A 23,892-nucleotide genomic window follows, 5' to 3' on the forward strand; every position below is an offset into this window, starting at 1 on the left:
TTTCTATTTGTGACTTTACACTTACCTAATAATATGGTAACCCTAATGTACTGGAATGATTAATACTGGTTACTTCAAATTGTTTCTAAACTTATAAGATATGTGTAATACATACTGTAGATATTAATGAATATTATAATTTCTTATAATAAGTGATAACTTATTAGAATATAATTTCTAGCTTCGATTTGAAATTTATACATTAATATATACTTAGTAATTAATTATTATCATCTTGCAATTATTATGCAATTAGTTATATCAAGCTTTTGTTTCTATTATTGACTTTATGAATTATTTATTATATATATGAATGCCATTACCTGGTATCAAAATCTTTAACAGCTCAGTTAGTTTTGTGGTTAATGTATAATGGTAATAAGGCAATGAAAGCAGGAATTTTACTGGCTATCGCTTACATCACCAATACGCCATCAACTTTGGAAACTAAGATGTTATGTCCCTTATGCCTGTAATTACATTGGCTCACTCGCCCTTCAAACCGGAACACAACAATACCAAGTACTGCTGTTTTGCAGTAGATTATCTGATGAGTGGGTGGTACCTACCCAGACAAGCTTGCGCAAAGCCCTACCACCAGTAAAAACTTAAACTTTTTGGTCCACCAACAAAATGGCGTTTTGAAATTAGCGTGCGTCTTTTTTTTTACAACGCTGTTGTAGTGATAATAGAATCTTCTAACTATACATATACATCTTACAATCATGACATTGAGTTAATTTTTTTAAAGAACTTCGACCGGATATTGGTATTCGATAAAAAACATATTTATTTATTAACTCACATTTTCAATGACTAAAATAACCATTGAATTCAGTCAATATTTACTATGCGGCTATTTTGTATATATTATAATGTTTTTTCTTCTTTTAAATATTAACTCGTACTATTGACATTATAAAACATACTTAAATATAAAAAGTATACTAACATACCTACCTCCTTACATAAAATTACTCCAAGATAATGTAAAAAAAAATATGTTCATTTGAGCATATGGGTACTTTTTTAAAATAACAAACACAACTTAAGTATTTATTTAAAGTTATATCTTTCATACTAGTTTTCGCACGCGTTTCTTGTGTGGGGAGGTGTTAGGACCGTATGGCCTTTTCTGTAGCCTTTGCAAAATTTCATGATGGTCGGTTGAGTATTTAAAACGTGCAAGCGTCACAAATAAACAAACTCACTTTTGAATTTAGAATATCAGTTTGGATGAAGTATTCGCAATACAGTGTACAGACACCATGAACATCAGCCCTACACTTGTCCTTTATTATTTGTCGAAACTAATTTAAATATGTGTAACAGTTACTGTATTTTTCCGACTGTCGAAAACATACAATGAATGGTTCGTTTTTGTCGTGTAGAAATAATATTTCAAGGTGACATGACAACTTTTAAAAAAAAGTTTCAAACTCACGTATTAAAAACAGGTGTTTATATCATTAAGAAATCAGACTCACAATTAAAGATATGCTTATTAAACGTTTATATACATACTTAGAACAAAATATATAACAGAGGATCTCCTTAAATGGCTTAGAGTCAATTATGTTAAATTATTTTAGGCTTATTTTAAATGAAAAATGCGCGTAGAAAAAGTATTTAGATTCCAAATTTCATCAAAATCGGTCCAGTGGTGTCAGTAGTCATCAATTTAAAAAAAATCTAGAAGAGAAGAGAGAAAGATGGACTGTAATATAATTCGACAAACTAAGACAAAACAGTGAAGCTTAACGCAGGTGAAACCGCGCGGAGCAGATAGCTATGTATTTATATTAATATAATAAGGCTAATCTCTGAAAAGACCGGTGGAATTTAAAAAAACTTGATATCCCAATTCTGGAAGGAGATTACAGGCTATTAAACGTCACGCTTCAGCCCACGGGGGCAGAGACACGAGTGAAACCGCATGCAAAAGCTAGTATTTAAACGATCATCAACGCAGTTATTTATTAATGCAAATATATAAAACATTTTTTTGATATGCGATTTAAAAAAATAAATAAGTATTAACTATTATGAAAAGGTAAGTATTCATAAACATTAGATTTCGTCGCTAGTAAGACGTAGAGTAACGAGTTGCATCCATTGTCGAAACATGTCACATCAACATCTCACAAGAACTCGTTTGTACCGATCGTCAAACATTCTGCAATCCGAGCGCGAAAAATAAATATATACGAGCGACAATTGCGCGCGAACTCAGTTCATGACAGACGCTGCGTGTGCACTCACTTTTTTTAACTATTTTTTTAAGTGCCTCCAAAAAGGTTCACAGTGTTAAAATGTTTTTAATTTTTCTCTTCGCTCCGTTAACGTTAGTGATCGCTGAGAATGTATTGCGTAAGTAATTTTATGTTGTTTTATGAGGTGAAGGTAGTTGCGGTTTGTTGGGAAATATATTGTCAAAAAGTTAATATTGGCATAATGAATATAAACTATAGCTTTTTCATACCAAGAAAATATTTCGAAAAATAAACCTCGAATGTGTCATATACCTTAATTACCTATGATATGAAAGCTACATTAGTGAAAGCATACCCTTTCCGCGTTTATATTACAATTGTTTATAACCAAAGATTTAATTTGAGATTAACGCGCGATCTATAATATAAATTATAAGTTATAACCAATGCATTAAGTAATATTATCTGTTAATAAGTTAAGTAATATTATTTCAAGCTTATCAATGAAGGCGATCCTATTTTTAATTTTCTTTTGTTTATGGTTATTTAAATTAATGTCGTCAAATTTCATTACTATTTTTTGTTAATTTAAACTCTTAATAGAAAATAATGTTTAAAATTAAATAGTCTTAAGGAATAATTAACTATTAACTACATCAATAATTTTTCACACAATTTCGGATCAAAAATAAAAATAATCAAATAAATTTTGATATATTTTAAAATTCTATTTATAAATTAAAAATAAAACTAGCGTATTACATAATGTCAGTATATAAAATAATTTGAATAAATCATAAATAAATCAGATTTTCAAAATAGAACCGAGATGTGAAAATACTTTTTTATTTTATTTTTAAAAAACTACAGACCAAATTCGTGTACATATAGATATACATGAACAATAACACTTCCTTCAAATAATAATATTTCGAAAAAGGAAGCTACGTTTAAATTAGGGTAAACTATTCTGTAACAATTCGAACAAAAGTAGCTTGATTGTGTTTAATTTATTATTACTAAATAACATTATGAGTAACTTTTATTCCATATTATCAATAAGGTATTTAACGCGTGATTTCGTACATAATAAAATTCATATGACTTCTCCCTAGAAAACGCTTTTTTTACTTTTTTAATCTAGAATGTACCAACGCTAATATATATAAAAATAGCTACAAAAGTAAAATACAATGCTTACTAATATTATTAATACGAAAGTGAATATTTTTATTCATTTCTTTGTTGGTTCGTTTTCTTCTTACGCCTTAACTACTTAACCTTTTGCGTGTTAGGGGTACAAAGGACATACGGTACGTAACACCTGACAACACCACCTCCACGACAAGCGAGTAAAACCGCGGGGGATACTAGTAAAGTATATTGCTTTCGATTATTTTGATCTTACGTACTTAGAGTATCATTATTATGTTTAATATTTTGAAGTTACTATTTTAAAATAAATCTTAGAAGATTTTAAGTACATCCGGTTATGTTACCGGATATACAATATTCATGGGAATACACATAATATATCAAGCACCTGAACATATACATTACATATAATTACTGAATCAATTATCATATATTACTGTACAAATAAATATATTTATAAAGTACATTATACAGAGTGTTTTTATTATCTGTTTATTCAAATTATTATTAACTTTGTTTTAAGGTAACATTATAGATAAAGAAAATTATAGAATAATAATAATATAATAAGAAAATTATTGAATTGTTTTTATAATCAGATTATTAATCTTAATCTATAATGAAGTTATACAATAAGAAAGGCAGTATTGCTTTAACTAATATCATTGAGGCAACATTTTGACGATGAGAAGCAGTAATTAGAAAAAAAACAATAAATAATTTATTTAAGTAAGTTCATACTAATGTATATCATTTTATTAAGATACTGTACCCGCGGTTTCACCCTCGTATAACTTAAAGATATCACTAAGAGCAAAATTATATAAGACTTAATATTTCAGTATTTGCAACAATTTTAGTGTTATCTTCGTGGGATTTTTAGTTATATTAGTATTTATTGGCTTGTGTTACATGTTGCCCTATTTATCAAGATAAGGAAACATACAATTGGTCGTGAAAAACAGCATTCCCTTAAATCTATTCCGACATACTTGAATGTCTTGCCCTGTGCTTTATGAGTTATAAAGCCCTTACTCAAATATCTTCCATTTACAGACAGCGAACAGTTTCATTTTTATAATATTTATAGATATATTTTTAAACTTATACGACCACCGCTTGTGAATATGATATATATATTAAGAAATAAGAAAAATCGGAAAAAGTCCAGCAATTAGTAATCATAAATGATACGTCGCATACTTTAAATAGTATAGTAACAAATTGTAACTATCCCACTGCTGCCATATGGCTTTCACCTCACCTACAGATGTGGCAGAATTTCATCCGAAGTAACTTTTCTCATGATATTTATCTTCACCGCTGAGCAAGAGATAATAATAAAAAATTAAGCACATTAAAAGTGTTGCTTGCCCGAGTTTGAACTCGCAATCATCGATAAAGATTCACGTGCTATACCCACTGGGCCATATTGGCTTTGGCTTAGCATACACAGTTAATTAAGGATTAAGGACATTCATTTTTGGAATTAGCAGCTATAAGTATACATTTTTCAAACGGTTTATGTTTTTTAAGCTCCAGTACAAATCTTTGGTGCCACATACACATTATGATATCTGTAATTTTATTTAATTATCTGTGATATTCAAGAAGCGTAAATAAGATACGCTTCTTGAACACACATACCCGGTACTTGATTTTACTACAAAATCTGTCCTTCTAATTCCAATTAATTTCCATAATAATTGGTAAATTTATTACAGTATAAAATAATTTTCCAATCAATTAATTCATATTATTATGCACAGGAAATGTGAACGTAACAAATGCATGAGAAATATCTAATAACACATTTTACGTAATGTGTTTCGGTTTATTAAATCTCGTGCCGGATGCATGTGAAAATTATACACACATGGTAGTATAGGTCAAATGATATTATTTATTGGCATAACTTCCTTGTAACTAGGAATATACGGGAAATGGCTGCATTTGAGTTACTTTGATTCCTTTTTTCTCGATAATGCTTACCAGAAAAACTAAAAGAAAACTTTAATCTACATCACATTAAACATCCTTCTTTGTAAAAAAGAGTCACAAATAATAGAAATAAATATAAGCAGTACCGAAGTACCTTTTGAATTTATTATTAACTTTTTTCTTAAGCTATCTAACATTTTCTTTTGATTTACAAAGGAATTTTAAGAAATACAATATTAACCTAATAAGTTAAGCTTATTTTTGCAGTATACCTTTTTAAATAAAATTGTAACGACTTATACATAATTACATCACAATGACAAAAATGCAGTTTTATTGAAATTTTCAATATGACATTAATGGAATTTAGAAATTACTTCTCTTAATACCATTTGCACTAAATAGGCATGATAATCTAAACATTGTAAAATATAAGAAAAAACATTAAATTCTGCAGGATTCACACTTTTAAACACTAAGGTAATTTCCAGTTTTATATATAAATACTTTGTTTTACAAATGCATTAAAACAGCAACTATATACCTAATTATTATGTCTTAACTTATGTAAATTTGTATAAAATATTACCCATTATGTTTATTTTATTGTAACATTTCAATGTTTATGTATTTATTTAATATTTAATTTAAGTTTTATGCATTTTCACATCAATTTAGCACCAGTAAACATATAGAATAAATAATTAGTTGTTGATTTGATACATTAAAATACTGCAAAACTGTAGAAATTACCACAGTGGGTAATAGTGTGAATTATGGCAATACTTCACTTTTGAGTATTATGAATTTAAATATTGTATTTTAAGTATTGTCTTTATCTCGTGGATATATTATGGACACTAGAATCGTTCCCCCTTTTTATTCTCTTCGAAAAGTAATTGACATTATTATGAGGCTACGAAATGTATACTGGGTGTTACCAGTTATAAATTCTGTTTATAAAAAAATAAGATTTATCTATGGTAGGTTCAAAGAACGATAAATCTCATTCAGTGAAAAAAGTACGTAGCGTAGTGGTAACTGTAAAACATTCACATTACTGAATTAGTGCTATGGCTCTTAAAAAACTCAAGAATAAATAATACACTAAAAAAAGTTCTACGATTATATCATAAAATATACATATAATACAGTTAATAGTGGATTACTTTCTGTTGAAATCCGAAAAACTATTATTATATATGTTATTATATAGAAAAATATAAACCTTTATCGTCTAACATAAGCTATTTAAATGACACATGTATTTAAATATAAAGGAACTCGATCGAATAAGTATAGAAAATAGATGTAATAAATACAAACCACGTTTCTATTACGATGCGGAAACAAATAGTGAGGTCTCCATTGATATTCTACTGGTTTCCGTAAAGAAATGCTATTATGCATTATCCATATATCAAACCTTGATCAAAGTACATAGATGTATTATAAGGTTTGCCTGATATCTTCAGATTTATCAATTTTTAATAGGAATGGTTGAACATTCCAAGCACACACTCTTTATTCTCCAAAAAATAGAGCGATTTAAATAGTCGCATAAGCAAATGTAACACCTGATGATAAGTAGTACAAACTACTCCCTGCTCTGTCAATGAGCTGCCAATTATCTTGTAACTGTAATTACATCGGTTACAAGAAAATTGCTCAAACTGTTAGCTATAAAATCTGAACCCTCATTATGTGAAATATATTTTATTTTATAAAACTGAACTTTTAACAACAAGTTTACCTAATTATTCTAGGAATTCAAATTAATAATTCAAAAATCTTTAACCAAAAGAGAAGCACTGAGCTCTCTTAACGATGGTCAAAAATCTATTCCCGGTCTAGAAACAAACTCCTCAGACCTGAGAAGAACCGGTGAAAGAAACTTTCTTGAATAATAAAGTCCTACCTGAATTTCGGCAATTCGGAATTTCTCTATTACCTTCAGTCTCATAATCCGATCGGACGACAATCCTATATAACTGGCACGTATGACAGACAATCCATACGTGTTTTCCTTTTAATCGGCTTCCTTTGTTTTTTAACAGGATAAATCAAACAGCCTTAGAAGCTAGCCGTTAGTCCGACAAGCCAGTTAGTTATCCCAAAAAAGATTAAAAAAAAACACTAAACCAAAGTAACATACTGTAAATATCCTACTACGGTTTAGGTTTGTAAGGTTCTCGTCTTTTGACCAATGTGGCATTACAGCTCTCACAAAACACTGCCTCTCCGTCAAGATATAACCGGCAATAAAAAAAAAACCCTTAATTCACAAATCAATTAACTTTTTAACTACTGTACGATTATTTAAACATTTTGACATTGATTAAACAGATATAAAACCTAAACAGGTCTATAAAGTTTTAGCCTATCACGTTTAGACTACAAAGTCTGTCCTTGCAGGCAGCCTGCCTGAATATAAACGGTGCATTGTTGATTGTTTAAGTGCTATTGTGATGCCTTAACTGTGCTAACCTTCAAAGGTTGTTGATTTCAACTTGATTAATTAAATATTGTTTGTTGACATAGGTCATTGTAATTTTTATAAGGCTTAGAAGACAAAAAACATATTTAAGAAAATCATTGCTTTAAAAATTTCAGATGAAATCTCTATATAAATGTCATATTATATTGTAAAATCGTATTTTTACGCGGGTAAAGTCGCCGGCGTAAATAAGGCCTCTATGCATTTTTGCATCGTTATTACATATTGTAACACTGGTTTTTGACCTTCGCTTTACATTCCAAGAATTGGGAAATTTTATTCAGTGGATCAAGTGAGATAGTCTTATAGCTATCGTAATAAGGATTACTTTGCGAAGAATTTTTCACCACTTATTAACAATTTTTAACCTAAATTAAATAATTAGTTAATTTAGTTTGTTCTAATTAATTGATAAGTTGTGTTGCTTTCGAATGGCATATCATCAATCATAAATAGACATAAGTGTAACGAAGTATCCGAATAATTTTAAAATTTACTTATTTTTTTAATTAAGCTTTTCTTTTTTTTTTTTGTAATTGTCTAATAATTTAAATAACCTACCCCTATATATGTATATGTATGAATGTTCTTAATATTTTTAAGTACAGATTCAATCATCCTTCAAATTGGAACATAGCAATACAAAGTATTGATCTTTGAAAGTAGGATAACTGATAAATAAGTTGTAAACCAGACAAACTGGACTCAGAAAGCCCGACCAGCTGTATACCTTTGTTGTACTTTAGCCTGCGTACTTATAGTATGTATAATTGAACGAAAAAAAATTATTCATAAATTATATAATTTTTCTGGTGGTAAGGCTTTGTGCAAGCTCGTCTGGGTAGGTACCACCCACTCATCAGATATTCTACCGCAAAACAGCAGTACTTGGTATTGTTGTGTTGGAGTGAAGGATGAGTGAGCCAGTGTAATTACAGGCACAAGGGACATAACATCTTAGTTCCCAAAGCCTACCTATACTATAAAATATAATAATAATTGTATTATATTTAATAAACCTTACCAGCAAAACGAAGAAACAAAAATAAGTTAATCTGAGGCGGATGAATCAAATGAAATTGTAGTTATAAAGGAAGATTATGTCATTGTTTACAAGATATTAATTTTTATCAAATACATTATTGGAATCAGATTTTTTTCTTAAGTTAAGCTAACATAAAAAAATCAAAACATCAATTATAATAATTGCCATGAACAAATAAATAAAATCACGGAAATATCGTGTTCTTAGCTAAGATTAATCGCTGGCTACGTCATTATGGCAACAAAGGTCGATAATAAATTATATGTAAATATTAGTGTCAATTTCCGTTGAAGAGAAGGAGAGAGATAGGCGCGCATGGCCAAGGGATGCTGGAGGTTTCTAGTGCCTATTATTAATTAAGGTGGAAAAGGAGCTTGTCTTTAATTCATTGGAATAAACTAATATTATAGAATAAAATAATAGTTTATTGGGTGCACGATTTTTGGAAGAATACAAATCTTATTCGCCATTCTGAATTTTTAAATGTTATCATGGCGTTTGACACTACATTGTTGTCTTTCACTTCCCGCCAATTCCATCAACATCGCAGTAGCCCCGGCAACAGTAGCCCGAATTCAGAAGAAAACTCGAAAAGTGTCTGGAAAACGCGCTCATAATTTTACCTATCCTGCCTGTCCGGACTTTTTACAAGTAAAATTCATAAAAAGTTACCTTTCCCATTTCTCTCACCCATTTAAGTTGCAATTTCCAAAAATCCTTTCATAGCGGATCCTTACGTTTTAAATAAACTTAAGTTTTAAATTTCATCTTTCTAGTACTACTGAGTAGTTTTGGTTGTGCATTAAGAATCAGTCAAGCTCTGGACAAATGATTTTATAAGTATTAAGATTTTCACCATCAATTGAGATTCAGCTTAAAGTGTTATCCACAATTTCTCTTCGTTTCGCTTCCCTCCTCTTCTCGTCCGCCATTATAAATTGAGCCATATTGTATATTTATGTACGCATCAAGCAGAAAAAACACTTGATAGTTTATAGACAAGTTTTTTAAACTCATTTGTAAAACATTAAATATTCTTTTCCCAATGTGGCCTTGGCCACCCGGATATATTGAACACTGTTTTTTATATAAAATGTTTATTTGATAATTCGTTAGACATTAATAATACGAGGTAAAAAAATTAAATAAAAAATCTCAATCCGTCTATGTACACTGAGTATGAGCTCATGTAATCAAATATAAACAGAATGCTAAATAATACATCCTTTAACAAATAGAGCACCTATCTCTATATATTTTTACGTAAGAATTATTACCATTAATGTCAGAAATATATACAAATAAAAATACCCATTGTACAAATCGTGACCGCGTGGAATGGTGGTAAGAACGCTAGCAGCATTTCGATGGCAAAAAATCTGGTCAGCAGAAGAGGCAATAAGACGAGGTGTTAAATTTTTAATAAAATATTTGCACTATTACTTTAGGTTCAAACCTTTCACCTCCAGGCCAGAATGGAATGGAAAGAGAGAAAGGCTGGAAGCGCAACACTTGTCCCTTCCACATCTTCCTTACCCCGATGACACCATCTGGATAGGAATGGATGGAAACAATGTAGCATGTGTCAGGGAATACTCTCCAAAGTTTCCTTAAGGGTGGCATCGAATTTATTAGTTATGTCATGTAGTAATTAGTATTTGATTATATCAACTAACGCGAATATATAATAATTGACGAATTAGGTAGGTACATTAAAAAAATGGGAAATTTTGACCGCATACGATAAGAGTAAAAATAAATTCGTCAGCAAACGAAAGTACCTATACAAAAACGATGAATGATTGATTCATTTAAATTATAATTACTTTAACAAAAATATTAGCTCGAGTGTTTTGTAATACAATATCTACTTAATTCTGCATAATAAAACTAGACGTTTAATATATTTCTAAGCCTTATTACAATTGATATAAGGACCATAAAATAAATTGCAACGCATTCACCGCATTGCAATTTCTCATTACACAATTCACTTTCAATATTACGCGAACTATCTCTTTTTAATATTAGGATACCGTTCCACTTAACATAATCGCTATTTTTAGTAAAACTGAATGAATATATTTCTTTTTTCAAACATTAATTACTATTACATAATCTCGTAGAGTGTGATTATGTGATCTCGTGATGTGTGATATGGAATAAAAGTTTTCTCAAACATTACACGAACAAAGTTACAAGCACAGTATTTAAAAGCGGTCAAGCAAATAATATTTAATAAAACTCGTTTCGTTTTATGATTTCAATGTCAATGTCAGAATCATTAGATAATATTATACATAGCCAAGACATTATATCAAATATATCGTATTATTTCGGCGCCCTAGGCCGGGATCCCTTATTAGGTTTAAAATGCTTACGCGATTACATGACGCCCCCAATGACGAAGAAATTACCGCTGGTTCTTAGTGGGTGGGTATTCTAGGGCTCCCAGTGCCGCTTCACGTGGGGGGAACGCTTTTTGCATTTTCTAGCGAGATCAAAAAGTAATATAACTGTATCTGATTCTACCAATTCATATAACAATAACCTTGCAGAAGACCGAAAAAGCGCTTCAATGTGATCCAGAGTAGATAAGATGTGGATTCAATATTTAAAATGCCGCTTCTTCATACCTAATATTAAATTAAATATAGTTTTAGTTCTATTAAATTCTTGCTTAGCCGGTGACAATTCAACTTTAACTATGTAAGTTAAAAGGGCCTTATCAACGTATTAATTTCTAATAAATCTGTAAAAGCCTCTTCCTCATCCTCTTAGGATTATGTGATTTTGTATTTATGTTATAGTTCTAACGCAAATTAAAAAGAGGATATTTTCATAAAGGTCGAGATATTATAAAATTTGTCTGTAACATTAAATCAACTAACCAAACTAGTTTTTTTTATATTTTGATTTTGGTAGACAAAATAAATGGTTGTTGTATGTAAATATTCAGATTTAATACCTAAATAGTTGTTAGCATTAAAACCAGTAATATAAATACGAATTTTCATTATTTATCACGCGGAAAAAACTAAAGGGCAAATCATTGATACCCGGATTTCAAATATTGTAAGTAATATAACTTTATTTTGATATTATTTTATTCATTTGTCAAAAACAATCTTGCCATCACCTTATCTTATCTCGACAATAAATATATACCTATATGAATTGCTAGTTCCAGGAGGAGGATAGGTACGCGTCACGGTAAAATGCGCAAGCTATCCCGTGGCACTCCTCGTTAAGACGGAAAGGGTACCGCTGGTTTTTTAGTGGGTATTCCGATGTTAGGCGCGCACTCGGCGCCTTGGACACCGGCGAGCCTTACATACCCCCCCCACTGTTCACAGGGGGGAAACGCGTAATGAAAAAAAACATTTTTCCAGCGTTAAAAAAGGAAGTTAGGTACGCTATAACGAGGCAAAATTTCATAATAATCGGTGGAGTATTTTAGAAATGAAAACGTAACAAAGAAACTAACTGTCGCATTTGTAATATTATTTAGTATAGATACGAATATAAATACCTACCTATATATATTTCACATGGATTTCAAACATTTCTGATAAAACCGACTCCATTGTCAGATATCAATGTATATGGGGGAGGGATAAATAATGTCGTCTTGTCCATGGCGGCCAATATCCAATCAATCAACTACCCAATCTTTACCCATTTACTCGTTGCCCATTTGTTTTCGTCGTGTAAAATAAAATAATAAAAAAATTAATACGATAATAAAAGTTTTTTTTGTTAAATTGTTTTACACGAAGTAAACACAGTATTAGCTTTTAAAATAGTCAGACGACGTAACCAGAATTTAAATCCGCAATACTGTCGTTCAAGGATAACATCTAATTACTACACCATCTCGATTTTGACATAATTTTATCATAATACCTATATATTACCTGTACCTATTCATATATATATTTAACATATATATTTAATTTGCTATTAAATATTGTATTATTTCCAAACTCGATAAAATGCAAACGATATCTAGTACCAAATATTTTTCTTCATTGTTTTTTTTAAAAGACTCAATCTTTGTTTCTCTTGGATCTTGTATATATAGGTATACTTTGCTGCTGTGTAAGCCTTGGGTATTGAACAATCTTTGATGCCTCGAGGTCGAATAGGAAAATGTTCGATATAACCAAAAACATTTAAATATTTTACTACTTTAATTTTGGAGGTGACCTCTTTGTCTTTACAACTGATTGCAATTCTGTCAGTCAATGCTAATATCTAAGTTGAATATTTATTGCAGAAACTTTTAATCACTAACACGTGCTAACAACAAAAACGTTGTGAATTTTCCTTTTGTGAGCATACGGCTTTACGAATATATTTTTCCTATAACAAATAACACTTAACCTTTAACACGTACATGTTTATTTCCCCAAAAAACTATTAAATATCACCTTGAACTTACAGTAACAATTACACGTTTATGCCATAATCCTTCTTTAGACGTTTATAGACGATACCATTAAACAATGGTGGTCGATAACCTACAAGGATTAATATAGTGCCAAGGTTTAGTGAATATGGTAAAGGGTTTAGCAAGTTTAATCATCAATCGTTGCATGTTAATGTTACTGCAATTGCGCGAAACGCGTTAGTATTATTATTTATGAATCATTAACATATGACACAAGTGAAGTTTAAATTTCTTTGTTTATTATTTCCGTAACCACTTTATTATTTAATAACAAATTCAATTGATGTAGAATTATCTTTAATAATTATTATTTTTAATACTTACTCACAAATATTATAGTTATACCGCTGACAAATATCGAGTTTTCCGATTTTTAATACAAGTGGTATTAAAAATAACCAATAGTTGAAGCTGATTTTTTGTCACGCAGTATTAATTCTTCTGCTAAATGTTATTATTATTTAGTTTTTAAAAAGTTCGTACTAGTAACAAACTTTTCGATTTATTTACTTCTAAATTTATAAACTGCAGCGTACTTGCAAACGCGTATACAATATAAAAAAAAATATGTTTAACTATACTTTTTTGTCGATAATAAATCCAATATTAACTAAATCACTTTGATTCTACGGTGTGGTTTATTTAATTTCAACACTTATTAATACACTGATTTTTTTACTTTATTTTATTACTATGTATATATATCTAAGTGTGGACTTTGTATTTTTGGCCTATCATTTTGTTATTAAGCGTTAAAACCTCGTTGGTCTAGTGGCTAGATTTCAGATTGTGTTTCAGTGGCCGCAGATTCAGAGGTCTTGGGCTCATATTAAGGACGCTTCCTAAGATTATGAAAAACTTCAAGCTAATCTATACTAATATTATAAAGAGGTAAAGTTTGTGAGGCTGTAGGGGATAATATCTTGATCTACTGAACCGATTTTTAAAATTATTTTACCAATAGAAAGCCACATTATTTAACGCGAAAAATGAAAAGACTTTTTCGTGGTAGTCGGATGTCGTGGCCAACGCGACTTTTGACAGTCAGGAAATAAATCATAGCACTCAGTACTAACCGAACCACAATCACAATTTCATCACAAGTAAAAATGTTTAAACGAAATGGGCATGGGTCAGCTAGTCTTAACTAATATTATAAATGCAAAAGTAAGTTGGTGTAGTTGTTTGTTTTACGCTTTCACATCTTAATGATACAACCATTCATCATGAAATTTTTCATACACGTTGTAAGTTATTAGGTATTGTCATTTTAGTTATTAACTAATATATAATCACCCGTTAAACGACATAAGTAACAACAGTTTATAATTATATTATTCGTTAAAAGGACAATAAATGAGGAACAAAATATTCTCTCAGCGACTGGACTATACAAGATACAATGCCTTGTCTCTTCGTTATATTACCTCCTTGAAGAATTTTCTTTCTCACTGACGAGATATAACTTAAAGTATAAAGTTATTTAATGATATCTTCTTAAAATCTGTTGATATTGTATCGATAATTATTTTCTTTAATTCATTTTTAATTCCATTTAATTATCAAAACTCATGTAAACATTATGTTATATGAAATATAAAAATTCCGTAGAATATTCTACGGAAATCGTTCATAATTTCGGAACTGTCTTCATTAGCTTGTGACATTTTTACGAACGGCGCCTGCGTGTGATGAAGGCCAACTTGCGACACACTCTTGCAACTGAAGATTTGTAAACATGCGCAAACTTTCTTAAACAAATTGCAATATTATCGTTAATGGTTATGGATTTCATATATTTTAGAAAAGATTTATAAATAAATATAAGTAGCAAGTATTTTGTTATTATTTGAAATAGGTAGGCAGATTCACAAATGTGCTACCTGATGCGTCACCAACCTTAGGAACTACGATGTAATAAACATTGTGCTAGTAGCTGGCTCACTCAGCTTCTAAACTGGTACATAATAATACTATGTATTGATGTCACCAAATAAAAGTTCTCGTCAAAAGTTTTTAGATTCATTTAGTATTTTTAGGTTTATTGTAGAGAAATTGTTATTAGAGTCGTATTTTGAAGATAGCTTTCGCAATAAAGAATTAAAATAATAATTATAGGCTCTACAGTTGTTTTCGAAACGTGAGGTGTCCCTTGTTAGGTATCGATTGTCAGGCTGCCAAAATTACCACCAAAGAAAACATTAAAATATACATATTTGGATAGCTAAGATAAACAAAAATACTTTTAATAAATAAAAATATAATAATTAAAATAAATGATACAAATAAATATTATAATAATAAGTAATAATTACTACTTTTAAGACATTTACGAGAAGAAATCAAATGAAATTTACTTAATATTAGTGTTTGTGAATTAATATTCTAATTATTTTTTTTTATTTATAAAAAATATATAAATAAAAAAAAACATTTTCGTCAATAGATATTCTATGAATACCAGTATTATTAATTATTTAAAAAAAATTGATAATATGGTTTGATATCGCTTTGCACATTTTAACCTTTTCTTTTTTTTTTAAATATACCTAATCATTGTTATAAAGTATTGTAAATTAAATAGTTTTAATAAAATTGGTTATATACAAAAGCTTTTCTTAATTTTAATTTTATTTTTCAGCTTCCGACTTCACTCGGTGTCGGCAGAAAGACAACAAACTCAACGAATGTTTAACAGGAGCTGTGCCTGACGCGCTCCGTAGGATGAAAAACGGTGAGTGCTTAATGATTAAATTGATTAAAAGTAAATAGGCAGCTAGTAAATGTCCTATAGCTGGGCCAAGGCCTCCTTTCCTCTTGATAGAATTTCAAGTATTTCCCCCACGCTCCTGCAACGCTAGTTGATAGATACATGTGACAGAATTGCATCCCACTCGATCAAGATCGCTTATAAAGTATTATAAGCGTATTATATGCTCTTAGAATAAGGCAGAAATGAGCTATTAACACAAATTGTTCATACGATGAGACGATAGTATGATATGATTTAGCTACATGTATATCTACGAAATCTTACTGGTAAAGCGTGGCTTCCATCTTCTCCTAAACCCTTACCTGACCAAGAAGTTGTTTTCACTTCACTTAAAAGCAACACTTTTAAACTGTAAACAGCAAATTACTATTACGTAGCAAGTTTAAATTATTCAATAAGGAACATGTAATAAAATTGTCAAAAAAGTTCTGAAGTTCATTTGTGGATTAAGACGAAAGTTTTTGCCGGTGGTTATGCGCGTTTTCTAAAACAGCAACTACGACTACCTACTACTTTACTCTATGGTAGGGCCCCGTGCAAGCCCGGCTGGGTAGTTACCAACCGCTCATCACATACCGACGAACAGCAATATCTATTTTTGCGTTCCGATTTGAAAGATGAGTGTGCCAATGAAACAGGTACAAGGGACATAACATCTCAGTTTCCAAGGTTGGTTGTGCATTGGCTATGTATGGAATGGTTAATATTTCTAACAGCGCCAATGTCTATGGACGGTGGTAATCACTTACCTCCAGTTAGAACATTTGCCCGCTCATTATATATAAAAACTAATACTAACCAAGACGAATGGAAAATAAACAACAGTATTTAAGTTCAAATTTATTGCGAATATGCGTATTAAGTAATGTAAAATTTTCCATATAATTATAAATGATTAACAAAGTTTGTTTGATAGTCTCGTTTCGACACATGCGCAGTGAAAGACTTGCTTTCAAGGGCGACGACCTCTTACACAACGCTAGGATTTTAACGTATCTTCTGCTTTTCATACTATTAATGCGGCTAGTTTCGGATGTAATGTTCTTCTGAATGTAAATATGTATATATAAAAATGACTACACTCGATACAGAAGAAATATTGTTTGATATAAATGATATTGAGACGAATTAGTCTCCATTAATAAGGCACTTAATGTTTTTCTTTTGCATTTAATGAATTCTTGCAGTAAACTGACGATATTAACTAAGATGGAAATTGTTACGTACGTGGCCTGCCTATTTAGCTGTATACGACATGATCTTGAACTCGATCCCAAATATGTAACGTTTTGTTTATGCTTTAAGCATAAATTAACAAGTAAACTCATTCATTACATAATTATGCATATAGGTACTATTAAAATATTGCAAAATAAATACGATTGTGTTTTAAACAAATATATTCGTTTGCACTGTAAGCATACCGGTATTATATAGAATTGAAAAATATATTTAAAAACGATTTATCGAAACCCAGTTGACAATGGAATTTTTGGTAATTAGATGTAAGGATTTTTTTTTCTACTAGCAGTGGCATTGTTTAAATGCGAAGATGATCAATTACTAATCTGTATCATTTGCTAATCTGCCATACAAAATAAATTGAACATGTTATTCAACTATTTACTTTTAAAATTGGATATTATATTAATTTGGATAAAGTAAACTTAACAACGGCCGCACAGTCTCGACGATGCTATGAGATTATTCGAGATCGAGAGTGTACATGGTGCTCATGCACCGTTTCGATTACTCTCGCTTTTCTTCGTGACGCAAGACCGCTCTTAAATTTTATTCTAAAACTTAATCTCTCCCTGGGGACTGTGATTAGTACAAATATAGTGTTGGAGAAAATATTTGCAAGGGTTGGAAAAACTTAATTTATAAAAGCTTAAGTAATTTTATTGTAGTAAGTAATATTAAGCACAGTGAGAGGGAATATTGAATGGATGAATATGTGGACGGGTGGACAATTTTTTTTTTATATAGAATAGGAATGCGGACGAGCATATGGGCCACCTGATGGTAAGTGGTCACCAAACACTTTTAGACAATGGCATTGTAAGAAATGTCAACCATCGCTTACATAGCTAATGCGCCACCAACCTTGGGAACTAAGATGTTATATACCTATATGCCTGTAATTACACTGGCTCACTCACCCTTCAAACCGGAACACAACAATAACAAGTACTGCTGTTTTGCGGTAGAATATCTGATGAGTGAGTGGTACCTACCCAGACGAGCTTGCACAAAGCCCTACCACCAGTAGAAGCATTTGATAATAAGTAAAAAAGTTGATAGATCAAAGAGTGGAGTGAGTACGCAATGTGAATGGAAGAGTAGGTGGAAGAGTGGATAAAATTTAGATACAAATATAACAATACTTTAAAAACCCTTCTTTCAAATACTAGAGTTTTTTTTAATAATTCTATTCAATTCGATAGAATACTGACTGTAGTTATAAAAATATTCTCACTATACATGAATATTCTATTATTAAATTGTACCGTAACAGGCTGTGAATGTCCCACTGCTGGGCTAAAGGCCTCCTCTCCTCTTGTTGAGGAGAAGGTTTGGAGCTTATTCCACCACGCTGCTCCAATGCGGGTCGGTGGAATACACATGTGGCAGAATTTCAGTGAAATTAGACACATGCAGGTTTCCTCACGATGTTTTCCTTCACCGTATAGCACGAGATGAATTATAATCACAAATTAAGTACATGAAAATTCAGTGGTGCTTGCCCGGGTTGGAACCCACGATCATCGGTTAAGATTCACGCGTTCTTACCACTGAGCCTATTAGCTTAATAATTAAATTGTACACAATCAATAAAAATGTCTAAAATATGCATACGTATGCCGAGATTGTCTTGTGTATATCACGTGAACATAACAAATAATATTAAGAAAGACGCTAGTTCAATCATTTCGAAAGAGAGAAAGATTTCGCGATCAGCAGTCAAGGTTGACGACCTCTCTCTCACCGGCAACACCATAAACATACGAAGTAAGATTCGCTCGAAATTATTGGTATAGTGCGAGTAAATATATATTCTTTTGAATAGTATTATTGTTGTTAGAAATAATATTGTAAAGCTATAGCAATATTATTTATTGTGATTTGATACTACCTACCTATTGAGAAAGATTGTAGATTGTGCTCTGCTCTAATGCGGGTTGGATACACATCTGGAAGGTATCCTTACAATGTTTTCTTTCAACACCGAACATGGGATGAATCATAAATTAGGCACATGGAAATTCAGTGATGATGGTTTGAACCCACAATCTTCGGCAAAGAATTGCGTGCTCACCACTATAGCATCTTAATTTATAAACCGATTTCTCTTCTTTTAGGACCTTACAGATTATATAATAATTACTTACGAAAGTTCCCTAAGAAAGTCTATTTGTCATGCTATTGTGACTTAAATAGCACATTAAAGAAGCTATCGCTATAAATGATGATTACGTTTTCATACGCAATTATTTCCTCGTACATTGACTTCTTTATTGTGAATTATTTCTTGATGTACAATAAAGTAAAAATAAATAAACGAAATTGGCACCATTTTTATATAATTAAATTTATCTTTGAGATTGCACCATTGAATTACATTTAAGGCAATTCCGGATGAAAGAAACTGGTCATTAAAAAGTTTATCTTGATATTGTGTGACCAAAACAATAAAATTAATACCTGTTGAGATAGCCTCATCAATAATGTTCAGGAAGAAATGTTTGTAATGACATCGTGTTGTGAACATACCTACCATTGCAATAATGGACATAAATAAATAATGAACACAATCGAGAAATCCAAGATAAGGTAGTATATAAAAAGGAATATAATTAATATGATTATTCTTCAGAACTAAGAGGAATTAATAGAAAGGCTAAAAGTTATGAGTAGCGTATGTCCGTCCTTGGGGTTCAAGCTTGCTGCGTACAAAATTTCATCAAAATCGGTTTAGTGATTTAGCCGTAAAAGCGTAACAGGCAGAGTTACTTTTGCATTTATAATAGTATTATCATCTATACTAAGGATATGTAATCTCCTCCTAGCCGAATTTCAGTCGTAGCAGAATCTCACATTTGCAAATAAAAGTGCATTTATTCGTACTCTCTAAAAATTACTGGTAGGGCTTTGTGCAAGCTCGTCTGGGTAGGTACCACCCACCCATCAAATATTCCACCGCAAAACAGCAGTACTTGGTATTGTTGTGTTCCGGTTTGAAGGGTGAGTGAGTCAGTGTAATTACAGGCACAACGGACATAACATCTTACTTCCCAAGGTTGGTGGCGCATTGGCGATGTAAGCTATGGTTAACATTTCTTACAATACTGATGTATGTAGGCTTTAGTGAACATTTACCATCAGATGACCCACGTGCTAGTCCGCTTACCCATTCAATAAATAAAAATAAACAACTTTTTTTGAATTTGAATCAAAGATCTTAAGATCTGCTGCCTTATAAGGCATAACCTTGGCTAGGTTAAGACCGACGAGGTACTGAATTGCGCGTAATGTATATTACAATTGAGAAACGGCCATTTCTTTTTTTACGTGAGGCCATCTTCAGGTACCTTTATAATATATGCAAATTTTTTGTACACATAAATTGGTAACAAGATTGAATTCCATGAACTATTGTATGAATCATAACATAACAAATTTAATTTTAGTTTTCATAAATTTACTTTCATTTAGATATAAGTTTAATTGTTTCTTGGTTTTTGAATACTGAATATGATCTTTATGCCCGGATTTAGAGATCCAAGGCATTTAGGCACTTTGATATTTGAGGTCCCCCATTGCGGTAAAAGTAAATTTATAATATTATAATTTAATATTTTTAGCGAAATCCGGGGCTGACAATCTTTGTAGTTCATTTATGAATAACATAAACCGTTGGGTGTTTTTAAATTCTTACAAAAGGATCGAAAATAAAAAACTAGATATTACTGTAATAAAAAGTAGCCTAAATAGCTGCTACCCCATCTCTGTTTTAGCGATAAGGCCACATCTTGTACATCTTTCGTGTATGTAGTTTTGTTTATGCTTATTGATGCCCAATTAATAAAGAGTATTTGTATTTCACTACTCAGGAGGAGAACAATGTAAGTTCTATAAAACAGAATTAGTACCGCCATTTCGAATTTAATCTGGAGAAATATACAATCAGGGAATTATTAAAAATTACGTTTTGGGATTTTATTATGTACATGGCATGACTATAGGAGGGCAGTTATTCTATATGAAAAGGGCAGTGATTACAAAATTTCAGATAAAAACTTCATCAATTGTATTATTAATAATATTTTAATAATTAAAGTATTGCTAAATACAAAAAAGGAAGTTGTTTTTACAACTTTTCTCTTTCAACAATAAACTCGACCATTGTTTGGTACACCTGCTTTATTTACTTTATAATTATCTTAATTTCAGGTATACCCGCATTATCAGTGCCAGCACTGGAGCCTCTACTAGTGTCAGGTATGGACATCGAATCTGGATCGGGGCCAGTGGTCATCTCACAAAACTACCGAAAGATAAAACTCCACGGCTTGACCGACTCCATCCTTACGACTTACAAGTGAGCAAATGTTAATATTTAAAAATAATATACTTTAATTATATTGGGGATAAAAAGTGGGATAAAAGTGAAATAAAGCTCAAATGCGTAATATGTTTTGTTTTTTTTTTTAAATATCATCTTGATTCCAGAAACTTTTTAACATCTCCCCTATATATTAACTGTTATAAGACTGAATAAGACTATAACAGATAATTTATAGGAGAGCTAATTAAAAAGTTTCTGGTTATATTGTAGTGGTAACATTTATAATAATAATTATTATGATATGATATATGATATACATAATATTATTATTTTACAATTAATTATTTACTAGTGTATATTATTGTTATATGTGTTATTATAAATCTTACAATGTATTAAGCTTATGTTTTCTTAAGTATTAAGGTTATTTTTGCATGCTTAATGGTTACAGAGCCGATCTCAAACACTACCGCCTACGAACGGAATCTATCACACCAAAAATGGAATTTATAGCTGATTACATTATGAAAGGAAGAATTCTTGTGTTACCAATTCAAGGAAAAGGAGTTGCTAATATAACGATGGGTACGGTATTACCTTTTTTATAGATTGCTTATAAGATTATAACTGAATTTCAAAAATGAGTTTATATTATAGCGCCATCTTGTAGAGGAGAGCGTAACTACAAATTTCATTGAAATAGTTTTGAATGCATTACGCTATCCTGTGGTGAATAGTGAAAACATTTGCTATTACAAAACAATTTTTTTTTATTAAAACTCCATCAACCATTATTAATAATTATTTTGTATTATTATTTAATTATTTTCTCAGTGAATCTAGTTGTAAAACACGATTTAATCGGCGAACCAATTCAACGAGATGGAGAGACCTACATGCATATAAAAAATTATAAAATTAAGTTCATACCGGAAAAGGTTATTTTGCAATTCTCAAACTTATTTAACGGTGACAAAAGACTCGGAGATCAAATGAACTTGTGAGTATTTAATAAGAATTCGTTTTTGAAATAAGCACCATCTATCGCCAACTTTTCTAAATAATTTATTTAGTAATGTGCTCCAACAACAAATTACGATTTTGAGTAGATTTACGATAATGATGTATTGCATTTATTTTTATTTTATCTATTATAGTCTAGTGGTTGGTTATTAACTAAGTGGTTATTGAACATAACTGCCGGTATAAATTTAGCAGAAACAAATAAGTTTTGCACACAATAAGCGGATTTAGAAAACTTGATGAGAAAACCTGCATGTATGAAGGAATACTGAAACACTTACATCCACAAAAACATATTGTTAATATATTTATTACTGTTTTATATTTATTTTAAGAGAGATTTGTAAAATTAATTGTGACAAATATAAGTATAAAAAAATACTTTATAGGCGATGGCTTAATAAATTCTTAGTTTGTATTCAATTTTAGATGTATTTAACACTAAATTGATTTCAGGTTTTTAAATGAAAATTCTGAACTCGTATTCAACGAACTAAAGGATTCGTACGAAAAAAGTCTCAGCTCAGTATTCCAAGATGTTACGAATAAAATATTCGACAAAGTACCGATGAACAAAATTTTCCCTGAAGAGTGAGAGCCTGTGATCCAAATTTAGGTGATAAGTAGAGGTGTTTGTAAAATACTTTATTTTCTAAGAACCTAAAAATAAGAAAACAAAACTGGTTCAAGTGCAGTAAGAACTGTATTTATTGAAAACTGCTTTAATTAATTAAAATGTAGGTATAGGGTGTAAGTTAAGAAAATAAATAATAAAATCTATTAAAACCGTCTTTAATTTATAGTTTCTAGTCAATTTTGATTATTTAAGAAACAACATGAACTTTTAATGAAAACTTAAATTACATAAGAATCATTGTATTTATTATATTTGAGTTCTTCTTTGCATTGTCCTATATTATAAGGCTTTCTTTCATTTAATTCGATGTCATCAGCAACTTCACCACCCTGAATTCTTCTAGCATTATTCAAACAGGCTGTCTTGCAAAAGGCTTCGTTCACAATAAACACTAAGGAAAAAAATAACTTACGATAAGCAAACTAGATGGCGCTACTTTAACAATAAGTATTAAAATTATTGAACAGATTGTTTTTCCTTGAATTTAATACTTACATAGTCCAATGAGGAGAAGATAAATGATCAAACCTAAAATAATACCATCCCAAGATATATCAGATGCCATGTTTTTGTTACAATATCGTCA

At 30.6% G+C, this 23,892-nt stretch overlaps 1 protein-coding gene across 1 annotated transcript; it reads left to right on the top strand.

Moving 5' to 3' along the window:
• Positions 1–2,162: 2,162 nt before the first annotated feature.
• LOC126775233 (protein takeout-like) lies at positions 2,163–23,449 on the top strand. The gene is made up of 6 exons (XM_050497028.1): positions 2,163–2,370; positions 15,946–16,038; positions 21,532–21,679; positions 22,098–22,231; positions 22,481–22,646; positions 23,126–23,449. Exons 1-6 carry the CDS (start codon positions 2,313–2,315, stop codon positions 23,262–23,264), a joined length of 738 nt encoding a protein of 245 aa, XP_050352985.1. The 5' UTR covers positions 2,163–2,312; the 3' UTR covers positions 23,265–23,449.
• Positions 23,450–23,892: the final 443 nt, after the last annotated feature.

This window comes from Nymphalis io, chromosome 18, assembly GCF_905147045.1.
Source record: "Nymphalis io chromosome 18, ilAglIoxx1.1, whole genome shotgun sequence".
Classification (NCBI taxonomy): Eukaryota; Metazoa; Arthropoda; class Insecta; order Lepidoptera; family Nymphalidae; genus Nymphalis; species Nymphalis io.

What these genes read in the sequence shown, in the direction of transcription:
- LOC126775233 (XM_050497028.1), top strand. Translation starts at nt 2,313, where the DNA reads ATGTTTTTAATTTTTCTCTTCGCTCCGTTAACGTTAGTGATCGCTGAG. An exon ending in AGTTGCTAATATAACGATGG is followed by an intron (nt 22,232 to 22,480) that starts GTACGGTATTAC and finishes TTATTTTCTCAG; the next exon opens with TGAATCTAGTTGTAAAACAC. An exon ending in CTCGGAGATCAAATGAACTT is followed by an intron (nt 22,647 to 23,125) that starts GTGAGTATTTAA and finishes AATTGATTTCAG; the next exon opens with GTTTTTAAATGAAAATTCTG.